The sequence below is a fragment of the Rhinolophus sinicus genome, linkage group LG11 (assembly GCF_036562045.2).
Source record: "Rhinolophus sinicus isolate RSC01 linkage group LG11, ASM3656204v1, whole genome shotgun sequence".
NCBI lineage: Eukaryota > Metazoa > Chordata > Mammalia > Chiroptera > Rhinolophidae > Rhinolophus > Rhinolophus sinicus.
In genome coordinates this window covers 58,460,895-58,481,066 of record NC_133760.1, presented here as the reverse complement: position 1 = coordinate 58,481,066, position 20,172 = coordinate 58,460,895, and the positions used below count along the sequence as shown (strand labels likewise).

General features: G+C 37.7%; 1 protein-coding gene across 2 annotated transcripts in view; it reads left to right on the top strand.

The window, feature by feature from the left end:
• AGK (acylglycerol kinase) overlaps nt 1-20,172 on the top strand; it is a 73,709-nt gene that overhangs the window by 30,619 nt on the left and 22,918 nt on the right. For both annotated transcript variants that reach the window (XM_019749857.2, XM_074315264.1), the window contains exons 5-9: nt 6,313-6,388; nt 9,922-10,014; nt 11,679-11,711; nt 13,164-13,258; nt 20,006-20,075. In XM_019749857.2, the coding sequence (XP_019605416.1) occupies nt 6,313-6,388; nt 9,922-10,014; nt 11,679-11,711; nt 13,164-13,258; nt 20,006-20,075 (367 nt within the window). The remainder of the gene's footprint in view (nt 1-6,312; nt 6,389-9,921; nt 10,015-11,678; nt 11,712-13,163; nt 13,259-20,005; nt 20,076-20,172) is intronic.

Sequence of the window (20,172 nt, the reverse complement as noted above, 5' to 3'; positions counted from 1 at the left end):
GTCGGTGTGTAGTGGGGCAAGGGCTATGTGGAACTCTGTACTTTTTAAAAATTAAATTTATTGGGATAACCTTGGTTAATAACATTACATAAGTTTTAGGTATATGATTCTCTAATATATAATACATCATCTGTATATTGCATCATGGGCTCAAAGTCCAGCCTCCTTCCGTCACCATATGTTTGCCCCCTTTACCCTCTTCATCCTCCCCCACCCTTCCCTTCTGGTCACCATCATACTGTTGTCTGTGTCTATGGATTGGTTTGTTTGTTGCTTTCTGTTTTATATCCCACCTATGAGTGGTTCTTGTTCTTTTCCATCTGTCTTACTTCACTTAGCATGATACTTTCAGGATCCATCCATGTTGTTGCAAATGGCACTATTTCACCAATTGTTTTTATGGCTGAGTAATATTCCGTTGCGTCTATGTACCACATCCTCTTTATTCAGTCCTCTACCGAAGGACACTTTGGTGGTTTCCATGTCTTGGCCACTATAAATAATGCTGCAGTGAACATAGGGGTGGGTACATACATCTTTATGAATAAATGTTTTCAAATGTTTCAGCTAGATACCCAGAAGAGGGATTGCTGGGTCATGTGGTAGCTCTGTTCTTAATTTTTTTGAGGACTCTACATAGTGTTTTTCCATAGTGGCTGCACCAGATTACACTCCCACTAGCAGCGTATGACGTTTCTTTTGTCCACATCCTCTCCAATACGTGTTATTTCCCATCTTATTGATGGTAACCATTCTAACAGTTGTGAGGTGGTATCTTACTGTGGTTTTGATTCGCATTTCCCTAATAGCTAGTGACGTGGAGCATGTTTTCATATATGTGAAGTCGAGCATCTTTTTATGTATCTGTTGACCATCTGTATGTCATCTTGGGAAAAGTGTTCAGGTCCTCTGCCCTTTTTTAAAATTGGATTGTTGTTGTTTTGTTTTGTTTTGTTTTTTTGAGTTATATGAGTTCATTATGTAATTTGGATATTAGCCCCTTATTGGCGTTATCATTTGCAAATATCCTCTCCCATTCGGTTGGTTGCCTTTTTATTTGTTGGTGGTTTCTTTTGTGTACAGAATCTTTTTATTTTGATGTAGTCCCACTCATTTATTTTTGCTTTTACTTCCCTTGTCTTTGGAATCAAGTTTGCAAAAACTCCTCTGAGATAAGGTCCATCAGTTTAATACCTTTGTTTTCTTCTATGCATTTTATGGTTTCAGGTCTTCAAGTCTTTAACCAATTTTGAGGAAATTTTTGTGTGTGGTGTCAGATAACCTCTAGTTTCATTGTTTTGCATGTGGCTTTCCAATTTTCCCAACACCATTTATTGAAGAGGCTTTCCCTCCTCCATTGTATGTTTTGGCTCCTTTGTCAAAAATTAGTTGCCCATATACATGTGGGTTTATTTCTGGGCTCAATTCTGTTCCATTGGTCTGTGTGTGTATTTTTCTGCCAATACCATGCTGTTTTGATTATTTTAGCTTTGTAGTATAAATTGATGTAAAGGAGTGTGATGGCTCTGTCTTTGTTTTTTTTTCCTCAGGATAACTTTGGCTATTCGGGCTTTTTTGTGGTTCCATACAAATTTGATTATTTTTTTGTTCTATTTATTTGAAAAATGCCATTGGGATTTTGATTGGGATTGCATTAAATCTATATGTTGCTTTAGGTAATGTGGCCATTTTAATTTTGTTGATTATTTCAATCCATGAAAACAGAATATTTTTTCCTTTCTTTGTGTCTTCTTTAATTTGTTTCAACAATGTCTTGTAGTTTTCAGTGTATAGGTCCTTCACTTCCTCTGTTAAGTTTATTTCTAGATATTTTATATTTTTTGTTGCAATTGCAAATGGGATTGCTTTCTTTATTTCTTTTTCTGACATTTCACTGTTAGTATATAGAAAACAATGGATTTTCGTACATTTATTTTTGAATCTTGCAACTTTAGTGTATTTTTTTACTGTTTCTAATAGTCTTGGTGGAGTCTTGAGGATTTTCTATGTATGTAATTATGTCACCTGCAAATAGTGCTAGTTTTCCTTCTTCATTCCCAATTTGTATGTCTTTTCTTTCTTTTACCTGATTGCTCTGGCGAGGACTTCCAGTATTATGCTGAATAACAGTGGCAAAAGGGGGCCATCCTCGTCTTGTTCCTGATCTTAGAGGAAAAGCTTTTCATTATTTAGTGTGATATTAGCTGAGGGTTTGTCATATATCGTATTTATTATGTTAAGGTACTTTCTTTTTATGTGAATTTTATTAAGTCGTTTAATCATAAATAGATGTTGTATTGTCAATTTTACTCATCATTTATTAATTTTTGATGTAGTCTTTAGGGTTTTCTATAGATAGTATCATGTTTTCATAATGAGAGTTTGACTTCTTTCTTTCCAGTATGGACACCTTGTATTTCTTTCTTTTGCCTGATTGCGTGGCTCGGACTTCTAATACTACATTGAATAAAAGTGGTGATAGGGGCATCCCTGTCTTGTTCATGACCTTAGAGGAAAGGCTTTCAGCTTCTCAAACAAGTTTCTCTAGTACTTTCTTGGGACTGAGTGTGGCTTCACAGATAGGAGGACAAGTTAGTTCCACCTTATTTCTTTTAAATTCAGCAGTTTAAGATATTTACCTACAGATTGTTTAAATTCACTCCATTACTCTGCCTAGTTGAATCCTACTTGCCTGGCTTTGTTAAAGCCACTTCCCTCTCTCATAAACATACCAATGATAATGCATGATAATCATTCTTTTTTAATATCAATACTAAACAAGATCAACAAATGAACAGACCCTAACACAACACAATCAAAATACTCAATACAACTAAATAAAGTCAGTGGTGGCCTGTGGCAGAAGCTAGCACAGAACTCCGTGGGCTCAGAAGCTGAAGGACCACATCTGTATATGCTTTTCTGCTCTGACACTGTAGGAGCTACTTTACTTAAATCCTCAGTTCACTCAGGATTTAAGTCAAACCAGAGATGTAATGGTACATACCTTATGAAATTACCATATAGAATAGGTGTCTTCAGGATTAAATGCGATAATGCCTCTGAAGCATGAGGCATTATTTCCGTTTCATAGTAAGCATGGGATATAAGAAACATAAGCTGCTTTTATTGTTATTTTTGACTTGTCAGCGAGGTTCAAAACATTCTCTCTTTTGTTCCCCCACTCTTCCCAAGAGTGTTTGTACCTCTCCTTCTGCCTGCTTTAACTGTTCTCTGTCCGTTTCCTTTACAAACCTGATGAGTCAGCATCTTGCTGATTCTGATGAGGGAAAATATGTGGCAATTTCTTTAAGCTCTGATCAGTCATTTTGAGTTTCTACGTCTAAGAGACATTTGCATTTAAAAAGTTAAACGTCTTTTAGAGCAGTTTTAGGTTCTGTTTACATGTTTATATAGAAATGTGTTTGCATTTTTAAAGATGGATTCTTTTTTTTTTTTTTTAAAGATTTTATTGGGGAAGGGGAACAGGACTTTATTGGGGAACAGTGTGCACTTCCAGGACTTTTCTCCAAGTCAAGTTGTTGTCCTTTCAATCTTAGTTGTGGAGGGTTCTGTTCAGCTTCAAGTTGTTGTTCTTTCAGTCTTAGTTGTGGAGGGAGCGGCCCTGGGCTCAGCTCCAGGTCCAGTTGCCATTGCTAGTTGCAGGGGGCGCAGCCCACCATCCCTTGCGGGACTCGAGGAATTGAACTGGCAACCTTGTGGTTGAGAGCCCACTGGCCCATGTGGGAATCGAACCGGCAGCCTTCGGAGTTAGGAGCATGGAGCTCTAACCGCCTGAGCCACCGGGCCGGCCCCCTAAAGATGGATTCTTGTTGGAAAGTATAGTATCATTACCTGAAGGTGAGGCTAAGGAAAGGCTTTCTTTCCTAAGCTCGTTGTCCCCTTGAGCAAGGTGAATCCTGTGTGGTTCTAGGAAGCAGCCAGAAGCAGCCACTCTGAAACTCTCCCGCATCTCTTTTTAAAGCTCTCACTATTTAATTGCACTATTTTTGTCATCTTGACCTTGCCCTGACATGTAATTTAGTATGTAGCTATTTCATTATGTGGTACTGGTTTAAAACTACATAAGAGCTTTAAGAAATAAGATAACTGTGTGTTTAGCATTAATAATACATTAAGGAGTGTGTGTGTGTGTGAGTGTGTGTGAGAGAGAACTTGGAAATTATTACATGTATATAAAGTTTTATCTCTGATGCTATCTCACCCTTAATTATATAACAAATAATGCATTTCTTACTGGTAACACTTGTTCTTTACTCTTTTGTATGGAACACTTGAAGGAAAAAAAATGTCTCCACTTTTATTTTAGAGATTTTCGGTACCCGTGGCATCACCGACAGGCATACATAAAGGCCCAAGTGTTCAAATCTTATTTCTTTGACTTAGAGGAGCTTACAGATTTGTTGTGACTGATGTAATAGATTGAGACTTCTCCTAAGTTTTGCTTCTCTGAGATAGATCTGATCCACTTCCAACATATCCTTTCTTGTCAACCTAGTAATGAAAGTAACCCAGGAAGGAGACATGTTTTCAGTAGCAGTAGTTCAACGCTTTATTGTTTGGGTTAAGCCCCAGAAATGGTGAACTGGCGAGGGGAGATTTCCCTTAACCTTTCCTGTTCATCTTAATAGGCATTCAGAGTGGCAGAAAAGGTTGGCATATTTGTTTACTTTGTCTATCACCTGCTCAGGTAGGCTCTTGAACATTTATCCAAGCCTCTCAGTTTCCATGGTAATTCATAATAAGAAATGTTTTGTGTTCTGTCTGTGGTTGGTGGTTATTCTTTTTAGTTTAGAGAATGTTGAATTTGCTCTGTGCATAAGTACACATGCTCTCATGGGCTGTCTTTGCATCTCTTTCTATATAAAATATTGTCAGGAAAGTCAAAGTATGCATCACTGATAAAAATCTTTTTGAAAGAGTACTTAGTACACGTGGAGGTAAAAGTTAAATGTTTGACTAGTTGATTGTTTTGAAAGCACTAGTTGTTTCTGATGTGATAGTCGAAAATATTTGGGTAAAAGACAGGTCAACTGATCGGTATGTTTAACATTCATTCAACGTGGAGACGACGCTTTTGGGGACATTTTGCAGCTTCTGTGTCCCTCGATTCCTAGGCCGTGTTTTGGAATCCTGCCCTGAATTGGACAAGCGTCACTATCAGAATGATATGTATAATATTTTTAAAACACCTAAACTCTTCTAAGAAGTGTTTAACTGTTCTTACGGGACATAACAAACATGTAATTTCCTTTTCTTCAGAATTTACACGTCTACATTTAGATAGGTTTATTCCGTTACTCAGTTGTACATTAATTCAGCAGATATCAAGTATCTTCTACCTGTGCCAGACGTACTCCTAGAGGCCAGGGGATTCAAGGATTAATACAATTTGGTGTCTGTATTTGCAAGTCTAGTCTCAAAGACTGTCTTGTAAATCACTAATCATCACGCAACGTGAAGTTTCCTAAGAGAGGGGTGTACAGAGAACTAGGGCAATGCAGAGAAGGAACCGTGCCTGGGACCTCTGGGCAAGCTGCTGATTCTCCTGTAGTTACGTTAGGTAATTTCAAACTCATCTGTATCCTAGCAGAAATTCTGCCTTCCTGGAAAAGAAGTTTGTTCTTTCTCCAGGGTTATCACTACAGGTTTAAAACTCAAGAAATAGAGACACCACTAGTATTTGAAATGATTAAAAGTGATGTAGTTCTCTCCCAAAAGTTGTGTCCACTGTGTTAGAATTAAACAATACTCTGTTTGGTTTCATCTATTCCCTTGGGCCATATGAAAAATGTTAGAGTAAATACATTTTTCTCCTTCCACCACTGAGATATAAATAAGTTCCTTGAGGACTTACTACGTTATATTTAGGTTACAAGTCTTTTTGTCCGCTTTGTCACGTTGTATCCCCAGTGCCTACACCTGTCTAGCACATAGTAGGTGCTCAATAAATACTTATTGAATGCCTCCAACATTGTTGCCTCAGTGGAGCCATGTCTGGTGGACCTTCTGCCTCTAGAGGAACTAGACTGAATTGTAAGCATCTCAAATGGATAAGAACTTACTGTGTTAGGCAGAGGGTAGATTCCTAGAGGCCTCAGAGTGAGAGAATGTGTGTTTCTATCAGTAAAAACACATTACTCATTGTTAGACTTCCTATATTTGAACAAATAAAGGAAACCTGTGTTCTTTAGTCTAGTTCTTGTCCGACACTAAAAAGATGCTTGGGCTTTCTAGTCATCCTCTTAAGAATTCGTGTTAAAACATTTGTGTTTTTTCCTTTGTTTACAGCAAAGCAAGGACTCTGTTTGAAAAAAATGCTGCCCCGATTTTACACTTATCTGGCATGGATGTGACCATCGTTAAGGTGAGAACTGCGCCAGAGGGTCGATTTTATCCAAGGAACCCTCCTTATGATATCGCCTCTTCTTAACAAACATCACTTCTCACTTAAGCACAGAGAAATCAATGTTGTGTACTTGTTCTGGTAATTAATCAAAGCAATTTTGTTTTTTCAAAACATTGGCAGCTTTTCATTTTCAGAAGAGGATTAGATGGAAGCATGAACTTGATTCTTATCTAAAGATGGGATGTGAAATTATTGTCTCTTGGCAGATGAAAATTGTGATAGCTATAAGAATTCTTTTTTAAAAAAAATACAACAAAAAACTTTAAGTGTGAGTAATTAAATTTCTTGGTAGTTCCACAGACATGTAAACATATTTTTCTCTGGTGATGAATTTTAATTGGTAAAGATTCAGAATTTATGAGATGTAGGTAAAAATAGAATTGTGCTGTCTTGGAAGATGCCTCCAGATTCTACATTGTTGACTTTTAAGTGGTATGTGTGTGTTGTGTCCGTAAGTGTGCATATTTGATGAAAATCACTCTGTTACCATGCTTATAAGTCTATGGTTTATGGATTTTTAACGTTATACACTTTCATTATGTCAGAGATGAAAAGCTCATTTAGTTTAATTTACCGTGCAATTTTGAACTCTTTTCTCCAACTTGTCTGAGATATGATCTTTAGCTGTCTGCCTCCAGGGATGGGGGTAAAAAACTAACATTTATTTATTTAAGTACTTGTAACGCATATTATAGGCTGTATGCATGAGAGATCCTAGAGTGGTTATTTCAGACTGATGTTACTTGTTCCTGGAATGTTTGGATGAACTTACAAGTAAAACCATCTGGGCCTGGAGCTTACTTGGAGAGGATTTCTTTAATATTAACTTTCTTTAATGGCTCTAGAAGTACTCAAGTTCTATTTCTTCTTGCATTAATTTTGGTAAAGTAAATTTTGCAAGGAATTTGTTCATTTCATCTAAGTTTTCAAATTGGCATCAAGTTGTTCAAAACGTCTTTAAACTTTTAAATTTCTGTCACATCTGTGGTGTCTCATTTTCATGCTTATTATTGTTTTGTCCCATTTTTTCTCTCAATAGTCTCATGAGAGGTGCGTCAGTTCTTGTCTAGAACTAGTTTTTGGCTTGTTGATCCTCTCATTTATGTTTGTTTTATTAATTCTTGGTCTGTCTTTGTTTCCTTCGTTTTTGCGTCTCTTTACTTTCAGCCGTTTGCATCCTTATATTTTAGATGCATCATTGGTAAAGGCAAGAAAACAGGATATTTTAAAATCAATTCTTTTGTTTTTATCTTTTGACTGGACCGTTTAATCCATTAATGTTTATTGTACTTGTTGATGTATTTAGATCTATTTCTATTTAGTTATCTATTGCGCCATAACAAACTGCCTCAACACCTATTTCCCTGCTTATGATTCTGTTGGTCAGCAGCCTGTGTTCAGAGCTGTTCTTGTCCTGCTCCCGCCTGTGCTCTTCAGTGGTTTGCTTTTCATGGATTAATGGCTCATTTGTTTTTATCACTGAATAATATTCTGTTGCATAGATATTCAACAGTTTTTTTTTGTTTTTTTTTTATCTACTTACCTACTAAAGGGCATCTTGGTTGTTTCCAGTTTCGGCAATTATGAACAAAGCTGCTATAAACGTTCAAATGCAGTTTTTTTGTGGACATAATTTCTCAACTCATTTAGGTAAATACCTAAGAGTGCAATTGCTCTATTCTGTTAAGAGTATGCTTGGCTTTGTGAGAAACTGCCAACTGCCTTTCAAAGTGGCTGTACCATGTTGCATTCCCACCAGCAATGAACGAAATGTCCTGTTGCTCCATATTCTTGCAGCATTTGGTGTCAGTCTTTGGAATTTTAGCAATTCTAATGTATGGATGGATATATATATATAATATAATTATCTTGATTTGCAGTTCTCTAGTGATAGAATATTGAACATCTTTTCATTTGCTTATTTTCCATCTGTGTTTATTTTTTGGTCAGGTGTCTGCTCAGATTTTGGATCTTTTCATTGGATGGTTTCTTGTTTGTTTTCTTTTTGTTGAGTTTAGAGTTCTTTTTTATATTATGAAAACAAGTCCTGTCTCAGATATGTGTTTTGCAAATATTTTGTCATACTGTCTTTTAAAGCTGTCTTTTCATTGTCTTAAGTTTTTCACGGAGCAGAAGTTTTTCATTTTAAGGAAGTCCAGCTCATCAATTTTTCTCTCATGGATCTCACTTTTGGTTGATTTATCATTGCCAAACCCAGAATCACCTAGATCCTTCTTATGTTATTTTCTAGAAGTTTTCCACCTTTTTCTTTTACGTTTAAGTTTGTGATCCATCTTGAGTTAATTTTTGTGAAAGTGTAACGTTAGTTGTCACTTCATCTTTTTGCATCATTAGCACACTCTTTTTTCTCCTTCCTCTTTAGGTGCATTTGGAATTTTCCTTTTAGAATTAGAGCCTCAAATGTGTTATCCTTATTAATGTAATTTTTAAAATTATAGTCTATTAAATCCGTTGAGATCTTTTTGCATTTCAGCTCTTTCATTCACGTTCTTATTCACGTTTATTATTATTATTATTTTTTACAAATATTTATTGAGTGCCTACTCTGAGGTAAGCCCTCTTCTAGGTATTGGCGATACAGTCAGGACAAAATAAACTTTTCCTGTCTGTCCTCAAAGAACTTCCATTCAAAGTGTGAAAGGATGGGATGCAGATATGACATATACAAATAAATGCACATGTGGTGATGAGTGCCAAAGGGAAAAATAAGAAGGGTTATGGGACCAAGAGTAACATGAGTGTTAGTTGAGTTCAGAAGGCTGAGGAAGGCAATCCGATAAGATGCCTTTTGAACAGAGACCTGAAAGAAATGAGTCTTGCAGCTGCGCAAAGAGGGAAAGAACCCAGGCTGAGCAGACTGCTTGGCCAAAGGCTCTGAGAAGGGTGTGTATTTGGGTGTTTGAGGGAGAGGAAGGGGGCGGTGTGGTTGGAATGGAATGAGCTTGGGGAGACAGAGAGCGGATGAGGTTGGAGGAGGAAGGAGGGGCAAGATTGTCAGCTTTGTATCACTTTCCTATTCAGTAAATTACCTTCCATCTCCACTGTTGATAGAGTGTTATATAGGAAAAGCTGAGACTTAATCTGGGTCTCTTGGGCTCCCAAATTTGTGCTCTTTGCATGACATTTGCTTTTCCTCATTTGCATTTACACTTGACTTCCTGCTCTCAGAGGAAAGGCACTGGCTAAATGATGGCTGGAAATGAATCTTTGGACGCGCTGTGTAACTGACACAAACCAAAGCAAGGAGCTGACTGGATAGTTTCTGAGGTTTTTTCCGGCTCTGAATGTATAAAAATATAAAAGCCATGCATAGTTGCTTTGTTAGCTGTTTAGTTTTTCATGTCTATCAATTATGTAGAATTTAAGAAAAGACTCAGTGTAAAACTTGAAAGAAAATAACCCGTAGTTTTAAACCTTTTACCTGTGGCCTTAGGGTGATAAATTTACCAAAGGCTGCGTTTGCATTTCAGACAGATTATGAGGGCCAAGCCAAGAAACTCCTGGAACTGATGGAAAACACAGATGTCATCATTGTTGCCGGAGGAGATGGGACGTTGCAGGAGGTATGGCCGTTGTGCTGTTTGAAACCGTTTTGGAGACGAGGAAGTTGGGAATTAGACCTTAGAGTAATAGCATAATGTGGTTTTAATTTAAGGAAATTCTTTCTTTGTAACCTATTTTTTTAGGATTGTTTCTTCTTAAATAAGTATAGTGTTATGTTTTTCTCATGCACTTTTATTTTGTTGCTTTGTATAAACTCTATACCCAGTCCATAGAAGGGTTTTTGTTTTATTAAATTTAAGAGTGACAAAATTGAATAAAACAGGAGACAAAATGGTGGTGTGTACGATATGTTTTGAAGACTCCTGTGAAGTAGCCCTATTATGGAATCACAGTTTTTGTTATGAGGGATGGTGCGTAGAAAATACAGATTCCCTGGAATGCACCTCTCCACTCTCCCTTCATTTCTGTCCCATGTGATGTTATCTCCTAGTAGCACACTTAGAGGCAGAGGTCTCCATGTTCGCATGCACGCATCTGCCTTTGTTCTAACAGCCCATAGCCTTGTGCTTGCTTTGGTCAGGTTAAGACAGTAAGTCTATTTCCCTCAAGTGCTCTTCTTGTCCAGGGCAAGACTAGAACCTCCATAGTATATTGGAAACCGCTGAGGAGGGCAGTGCAGCGCCCCTCCCACTCTGTCAGCCATCCTGTGTACGTAATTCACATCCGTACCTCATTTCCATGGCCTGTTGCTTCCCTCGGGGGTTTCATCAGGGTGGAGAGAGGAGCCAACCACAGACGGCACTATCCTATGTTTGACTTGGCAATGATGTGCGCCTTCCTCGGCTGCTTTTACAAAGGCTGTGCTAATGATCTTGTAATTGTCTTTATGGCTTCTTAATGAAGTGTGAAGAATACTGATGGCATGGCAGCCGAGAATGAAGTAGACCTCTTGACAGCCCCGTTTCATCCTAACATGCAGTGAGGCAGGAGAGGAAGCAAGAAGAGTGGTGTCGGCCTTTACTTTACAAAATGTTTTTAAGAAAGATACCAAATTGTGTGTTTGGTATAATCCAGTCATCAAAATATGCCCCGATGAATAAAGAATTAGAAGGAAATATTATCAAAATATAAATAATTGATTAATGGTGGTTATCCTGTCTGGTGGGTTTATGAGAAAGGATTTTTTTTCTTCAGGTATTTTTCAGTTTATATAAGACGTACTATATTTTAGAAATAAATTCTGTAAAAATTCAAATTAATAATGTCTTTTCATAAAAGGGCTACTATCCCCTGTATCTTTATATTTATCAGTAAGAAATATTTATTGAGAGCAGACTTCGAAGTGTAGCAGTGTGATTTTTTTCTTATATGTGCACTGCACTGGAGCAGACTAGGGAGGGTCTTTTGTATAATTGATGTGAGCAGCACATTTATAGAACACCCATCTTATAGAACTTAAAACAGAATTTTGCTAATGTAATGTGGAGATTTTATAATTATTTTCTTAGCCTTTGTTGTACCACGGACTTTAGGACAAGAATAAAATTTAATTTAGCTCTGTCCTATTGGAGGATATTACATGTTTTAAGAGCCAAATACGTCTTTTGGCATAGTTTTTAGGAAGAAAACAGGAACAAGTTTGTGGTCCATGAAAACTGAATCTAATTCTTTTATGATGAAGGAAATAGACAATGATTATAATTTTTTTTTTTAACATTTGTAGGTTATTACTGGAGTTCTTCGAAGGGCAGATGAGGTAAGCTTTTAAGAAGAGTCATTGCATCTCAGCTTTCACATTGCTCTTCTTTTTCTCTCTCGTTACTTCCTTCTTTTACCTTTTTTCCCCATTTTATATTGTAAGGAGAGCATAAGTTGTGCTTCCTTACATTTTAGAAAGTCAAGTGACTTAGGACACTTATTAACTCATGCTAGACGTTTCTGCTTTGGGAATCCAGAGGATCTAACAGCTTTTACCAAGAGTTGTTTAATATACACAAATTTCCCCTAGAATTTTTCAAAGGATTCCTTGTAAATAATTTGTGGTATATTCATATATTGGAAGCCAAACAGAGGTTAAAAGGAATGAAGTAGATTTATAAATATCTATATGGTTAAATCTAAAAAATATTCAGGAAAAAGGCCAGGTTGCCAAAATATGTCATGCATTTCTATGAAGTTTTAAAATTCAGAAAATAAACAACCTGTTAATGGATGCCTAAAATAATGTAGTAAAAGAATAACAGGGTGGCCGGTTAGCTCAGTTGGTTAGAGCGTGGTGCTAACAACACCAAGCTTGCCGGTTTGATCCCCACATGGGCCACTGTGAGCTGCGCCGTCCTAAAAAAAACAAACAAACAAACGAAAACAAACAAAAAACGTGGATGGAAAAGCACCACACCAACCTCAGGATAATGGTTTCCTTTGGGAGGAGAGAGAAGAATAGGATGAGAAGTGACTTCAATTGTATCTGTATCATTTTATTTCTTAAAACATCTGAAGCCAATATGGCAAAGTGTAACATTTGTTCAATCTGAGTTTGGGGGGTGTGAGTGTTTGTGACATTATTTTAAACACTTTTTCTGCTGTAGTTTAAAATATTTTATAAATAATAGCAAGAAAGAAGAGCCTTCCCTGTCTCTTTGGTAATAGTAGATTGTCCTCAAAATCATCTTTGGGAACCTTACAGAGTTTCTTTATTTGTGGCATTTAATTAATTCAACAACTATGCCATTAACTTCTGCTACTTGAACTTGCTTATTCTCTTTCCCTTATTTATACTTGAGATAGTTTATAAAGCACTTTCACCTGTCATCAGTTATTGTACATATATTAGATATTTCTAATAGTGTGAAAACTTTTTCAGATAGTGGAACAATATAACACTATCTTTATAGTAGTACATTTATCTAATATCTTTAAGACCCTTTTTTCTTAACCAAATTTCTCTTAACTAGTTGCTATTAATGAGTACCCAAATATTTCTTCCAGATTCAAAGTCATGTTGTTTTCATGGACTCGTTTTGGAAACTGCTCACTTATTATTACCTGATTGCTGGCCTCGGGTGTGTGGCAAGGGGAATGGGGGACAGGCCCAGGGTCATTTACAGTTAGTTACTTGTCGTAGTAGACATATCTGTGCCTCTCTGTTCAGCCTGATTTTCTGACCATAAACAATAAAACTTTCTTCTTCTTCCCCCCCCTCCCCCAGGCGACCTTCAGTAAGATTCCCATCGGATTTATCCCCCTGGGGCAGACCAGTAGTTTGAGTCATACCCTGTTTACCGGAAGTGGAAACCAAGTCCAGTAGGTTGTCAATGTGGGGTGTTAGCATTTGTGGGTGAGTCTGGGAATGGAAAATTCGCCTGTGTGAATGAATATTTGTTTTGAGTTTCGATAGCCTGAAGCTTCAAATCATTGAGAGGAGGACTCAGATTGGAGTTCAATCTTTCAGATCATTGGGAAGGTTCCCTGTTGGCTTGTGGGACCCTGGTTGATCTAATATGAAGTCACCAGGTCAGGTATGGAGATGAATACTGGTGCCCTTTGGTCAGTTAGGAAGATAGCCTCCCTGATCAGACTGTTTTTATGCTTTTACATGGTAAGATTTCTCTAGTGAAGGCCAGATTTGCACCGATCATTTGTTTGCTTTAAATATTCACGACGACAAATAGCAGGTCCCTTGTGAAGACTGAACTGGTAGGTTATCTTGGCTTCATTATCTCAATAATGTAAGTAGATAAAACAACTAAATGCAGCTGCATCCTTTTGGCAGTGCCTGACGTGGAAGGCACTATGGGTGAGGCAGGCCAGCAAAGCAGTGCAGCCCTGACCTCTGAATTAAATTGCGTGAATCTCACAGTGTCTTCAGGAGTCGGGCAAGTTGTTGTGACTGCCCATTCCCCTCCAAAGCGTGATGTAGACAGAGTTCTAGTCTTTCAAGTAGATAGGAATCTTGAATCTGAGTCCTGCCTTTGGCAGTGATTAATACTATAATCTTGAGCAAATCATTTCTAGGCTCTCGTTGTTAGTTGCCTGATCTTTAATGTAAACTTTGTGACATTTTACGGGAGGTCAATAAATAAAGATTTGTTGGATGAATTAATTAAAATCTCCTCACATTTCTGGTTATAACCTTCTAGCATCAATAACAATAATAATAATTCAGGTGATTTTCTGCTTTGAATTGTTTTTTCTGCCTCTGGATTTTGGTTAGGCTAGTTTTATGGATTCATTTTTGCTGTTGTAATTTTAGGAGTTATCTTACATCTTTGAGCAATTCTATATGTATATATATACTTTTATGAAGGCTTTGGCCTATATGTGAAATACTAGACATAAATGTAGACGTGTGTCAGGCTTCCATTAAAATGTTTGTCATGCTTCAAGCCCTAATCTGTTGGGTAGTATTCAGCTCTTTACCAATTATCCCAAAGCGACATTTCAGTTCACCCTACTTTTTATTCCCCGTTTAGATTTCTGAGGGGCAGTAGGTATGACAAACAACGAATTACTCAAACAGTTTGACTTATCCGAGATAAATCCTGTCTGGTTTGGGTCTTGGTCATTTTAGAGAGCTAGGCTTTCCCTTCGTGTCAGTAAAGATGATTTGAACTGCTCAGCTGTTTCCCAAGTACGTCTGATTCCGAGGTAGACCATGCTCCTGGCAGAACCCCTTGCCAATGCAGAAGCCAGTTTGCACGCAGTGTGGCCACCCCCAAGGTCGGAGATAGCCTTCAGGTGTTTGGGGAGCTGATTTCCCCCTGTAGTTTAGCTAGTGGTGGTGTTGCTTCTGTTTCTCATTTAAAGATTTCCAAAAGTTAATTTATAAGCATGCTCCAGGGCTCTTAGGTAATTAAGCAAGTCTGCTCTGGGTTCAGAATTTTGTAGACCTCTTAACATGGCAGATGCCTGAGGCTATTTGAAAGAACAAGGCTTTGCTTTTCGGTGCTGCTGTCAAGATTTGTTGTACCACAATTAGCGTGGAAGAAAAAGGAATCTTGAATTTGGAATGTTGCAGGTAAATAATCATAAAACAGAGAGATTAAATTTTATGTAATCTCTCTGAGCCTCAGTTTCCTCACCTATATTTATCAAATGCACACTAATAGTACTTATTTCAGAGGATTTGTGAAAGAGCCAAAATAAGGACTAGTTAGGTAAACATATACTTACTTAGTAAACTACTTGATATGTTGAAGACTTCATGCATATTTATTGAAAATTTATTCAGGCTTTGCTTTTTTGCACTGCTGTCAAGATTTGTTGTACCACAATTAGCCTGGAAGAAAAAGGAATCTTGAATTTGGAATGTTGCAGGTAAATAATCATAAAATATAGCTGTTCCATGCTATGGTGCTACTGTATTTAGAACTTGCAATTATTGCTGGAGAATGATAGATTCAAGGTTGCATTTTAGCTGTCTTCAGCCAAGCGCTTTTGAACAAAGTTAATAGCAAAAGCCTTTTTCAGTTGCAGCATTTGTTTCTAAGTCAGTCTCTCAAAAGCTCTTCCTACCCGTTACTCTCAGTGTACCAGCTGCCTCTCAGAGTAAGTGCAGTGCCTTGGGATCCTTCCTACTAGTTTCCTTCCGAATTAACATAACTGTATCAGATTCATCTAAACCTGTGGTCGTGCTTCTTGCTTTCTCCTGAATTGAATCTATCTTTCTAAACTGCTACCTACTTTCCAGATAGTATCTGTACTGGAAGGCAACAGTGGGATAAAGACGTTTTGATAGAGAAATATGAGAAAGTAAAGTAGGCGGTTTGTTACGTTCCAGCTTGCTTACTGAGGAACTGAGAATGTGATCCAAGCATTTGCGTTAACGGATATATTTTTGGAGTTTTAAAGTATCTTCAGTTGTACCTGACTGTTAGCAACGTGGATGCGAGTGGAGAGATTCCTGACTTAGGTGTTGGCACTTTTCGCCTGATCACACCGCTGGGCAGGACTGTAGAGCACTCAGGTACCAGAAGGGAGGCTGTCCTTCGGGAATCCCTAGTCATCCATTTGGTGCATCCAAAGCCGCCTCACGGTGAGGAGCGCACACCTTTGGAGCTAGAGCACAAGTCAGATTCATTTTGCCCCATGCCTGCTCTGTTACCTGGGGAATTTTACTTAGTCTCTCTGAGCCTCAGTGTCCTCACCTGTGTTTCTCAAATGCACACGAATTGTACTTATTTCAGAGGATTGATAGGTAACCATGTAATTACGCTTACTTAGCAAACTACCTGATACGGTGAAGACTTCATGCATATTTACTGAAAGTCCATTCAGGATGGAAAATAGTAAATAACAAACAGGATGACTGTATAATCACTGATTCCAGATTCTATAATTAAAGCAAACATAAATCAAAAAGTTAACCCTCTACTGTATTGCTGTTTCACCTGGAAAAGTATTAAAATAATATATCTTATAGTCATTCCAGTCAACTACCACGGAAAGGTGACTTTTCCTACCAAATTCACATTATTAGAACTGTACTGAGCAGAAGAAGCTAGGAGGGGCCATATTAGGAAACTACCATTTTTTGCATGGAAATTAATTTGTAAGTGACTCCTGTCTTGTAGCTGTACTTAAACTCCAGATACAATAAATCTTGTACTACTAATAATTATGTATTTTTCTAAATTTTAACTATATAACAATAAAGGCAATAAGATACTAGCATTGCTAAACTTTTATAAAAACATATAATGCTTAGAGATAAATCAGACAAAATAGGTGTAAGGTTTATATGCTGAAAACTACAAAACCCTGAAGAGAGAAATTGAGACCTAAATAAATGGAGAGATATCTGTGTGCATGAATTTTAAGGCTCAATATTTAGATGTCAGGTCTCTCTCCAAATTGCTCTATATGTGTTTAACACAATCCCGATCAGAGTACCACAAGACTTTTTGTAGAAATTGACAAGGAGATTCTAAAATTTATATGGAAAAATAAAGAACTGGAATAGCCAGAATAACTTTGCAAAAGAATAACAAAATGTGAGGACTTACCTTATCCAATTCTAAGACTTACTTTAAAGCTACCGTAATCAAGACACGTAGTGTTGGTAAAAGAAAAGACACGTAGTTCAATAGAAGAAAGTGTCCGGAATTGGACCCACACATGTATGGATGCTTGATTTTTTGACAAAGGCCCCACGGCAATTCAATGGAGGAAGGACAGTTTTTTTCCAACAAACAGTGCTGGAACAGTTCAACAACCACATGTAAGAAAATGAACCACAACCCATACCTCATACCGCATGCCGAAAGTAACACGAAATGGATCATAGACTATGTGTAAAATGTAGAAATGTAAATATTCCAGAGGACAGTCTTTGTGACCTTGGGTTAGGCATTAATTTTTTAGGATACAAAAAGCAAAAACCATAAAAGAAGGAAAAAAGATAATTTGGACCTCAGCACAATGGAAAACCGATTTTTTGACGAGCACTGTGAAGAAAATGAAGACAAGCTCCAGATGGGGACATAATATTTGCAAGACGGTGTATCTGATAAAAGACCAATATCCAGAATAGACAGCTCGCACCACTCAATAATCAGAAAACAAACAGCGTAATAGAAAGAAAGGCAAAATATTTGAACAGACATTTTACCAGAAAAGAGACATGGATGGCAAATAAGCCTGTGTGTGTGTGTGGGGGGAAATCATTATTAGTCATTAAGGAAATGAAAATTAAATCCATTATGAGATGCCAATATGCATCTATCAAAATGGCTGAAACCAAACAAAAAACCCGATGTCATCAACTGCTGACAAATATGTGGAGCAACTGAGACGCTCACACTGGTGGTAGGAATGCAAAGTGGTATGACCACTACAGAAAACAGTTGGGCAGTTTCTTATTAAACTAAACTTACGAGCAATAATTGCACTTCTAGGTATTTACCCTAAAGAAGGAAAGACAGATGTCCATACAAAAACCTACACCTGAATGTTTACAATAGCTTTATGTATAACTGCCCAACACTGGGAACAGGGCCAGTGCCCATCCATGGCGAATGGATAAGCAAATTGTGGTATGTGTATACAGTGGACTAGTCCTCAGCGTTAACATGAATCTGTCGATGCATCCAACAACGTGAATGAATCTCCAGCTCATGCTAAGGGTTTTAAAAAGCTGAACTGGAAAGCCTTCATACTTTTAAACTCAATTTATGTGACATTCTGAAAAAGGCAAAACTATAGGTATAGAACACATGGTAGTTGCCAAGAGCTAGTGGTGGGGAGAGTGGGGGGAGTGGATTGGCTACAAAGGGCCATGAAGGAACTTTCTGGGGTGTTGGAAATGTAAATCCTGGTCATGTTGATGGGTACATGACCAAAGGCATTTGTCGAAACTGTAGAGCAGTATACCTAAAAGGATGAGTTTTACTATGTATAAATTATATTTCAATAATCTGACCTTAAAACAAGTTAAAACATTAAACGAGTCATTCTAAACTCAGATAATTCTACTCGTGTAAGTAAGTGAGCACTAGGGAAGAGCTGTTAGTCTCTGCTCCATTTGGTTCAGACTGACGTGGACCTTCTGTGGCTACTCTTTCTCATTGTTCACTCTAGTTACCTACTGACCCCCATTCCCCACCACTGCGGTTCATTTAGGACAATTTGAGTATCAGTAAGGCTAATAACTATAATAGAGTGAAACATATCAAATATTTTTAACAGTCTATGAGTTCATAATGATACTAAGAAATATAAAACTGAAAAATTCATTGGTCACTTTTAGAGGACACTAGGGAATCAACTTACCTTGAAAACTGGCCAAGTTAAAAAAAAAAAATCCAGTATTTATGCTGATTTTCTCATATAACCTGTATTTCATGGCACCCAAATTGTTGATGAGAAGTTTCTCTTTGTGCACCCGTTAAATTAGAAGGAATAATAGAATTAAAGGGTCACCATTTTGAAGCTCGGTTTGTAAATCTAGCCCATGATTATCATTGTTTTCTGTCATCACAAAAAGAGACAACCAGGTTATAGGTACTTGCTGTTTGAAGTACGCACTACCGCCTAGAGTATTTTTGCCAGAAACTCAAAGATGAATCTGATACAGATTTTCTGTCCTAGAGAATTGTAGGGAACGTCTACGTCTGGTCTGGTTAGGGCAGATAGTGATGTTTCAGCCAAAATCTGAAGCGTGGGAGTAACCAGGAATACAAAGACACAGAGAGTGTGTAGGTGACACGCTGGGCAAGAAAGATGTGTGATGCGAGTTTACTCATTCCTTCTGCTCCAGGGGCAAATGTCATATGGTCTGGCCACTTGTTGATTTCCTGTTTCTTTCGCTGACTGTTGTGTATGAATGTGCGTCTGACCTTGGCTCTAATAGAGTATGAACCCTAGAGCTGTTCCTAAGCCTGGCGTAGTTTCACGTGCCCTGAATGGAGGTCGAAAGTACATACCTTTTTTTACCTATAGACTTTTCAATTGACTGTCAGAATGTAGGTGGAACGGTATGGTGTCTTTGAACAAAAGAATCAGCGATTAAAATGAAGTACAGCCTAATAATCTTGGAAAATGAGGGAAGTATGTCTTGGGTTCTGGATTGTATTTTACTAACTCCACCAAATCCTGCCCTTTAGATACCCTTTGTGTTGTCAGAGCAAGAAGAAATATTGTTTTGTGACGTGCTTGAATTTAAAGTGAATGAACCATGTTGTCTATTGCTATTTATTTAATTAGTATGGTATTTTCCGGTGATAAACGTTGGGCACAATGTAGAGAGTCGGTAAATCTTAAGTAAATAAATGATGGGTGCCTTGTATAAGCTTCTCTTTGCCAAAGCCTTCTCTTTGAATCCATATCAGAGCCTTCCACTATACTTGTACCAATAATTCTTTTGTGCTCCTTTGTTCTACTTTCTCAGGGTATTTTGAACGACTATGTCTTTTTTCCTGACCCAACTAATAGTACTCTGGGCAGGAGTGAGTGTGTGTGTGTGTGTGTGTGTGTGTGTGTGTGTGTGTGTGTGGTGGGGGTGGTGGTGCTTACTTTTCACAGAATGATCATTTGCCTCTTCTTCTCTCTTAGACACATTACAGATGCCACACTTGCCATTGTGAAAGGAGAGACAGTTCCACTTGATGTTTTGCAGATCAAGGTAAGGTCTTTTCCGTAGAGTTTGGAAAAAATTGAAGTAATGCACATAAAACAAAGTAACGGTTTTAATGAGATAATGGAAACAACAGTCCTCCTCT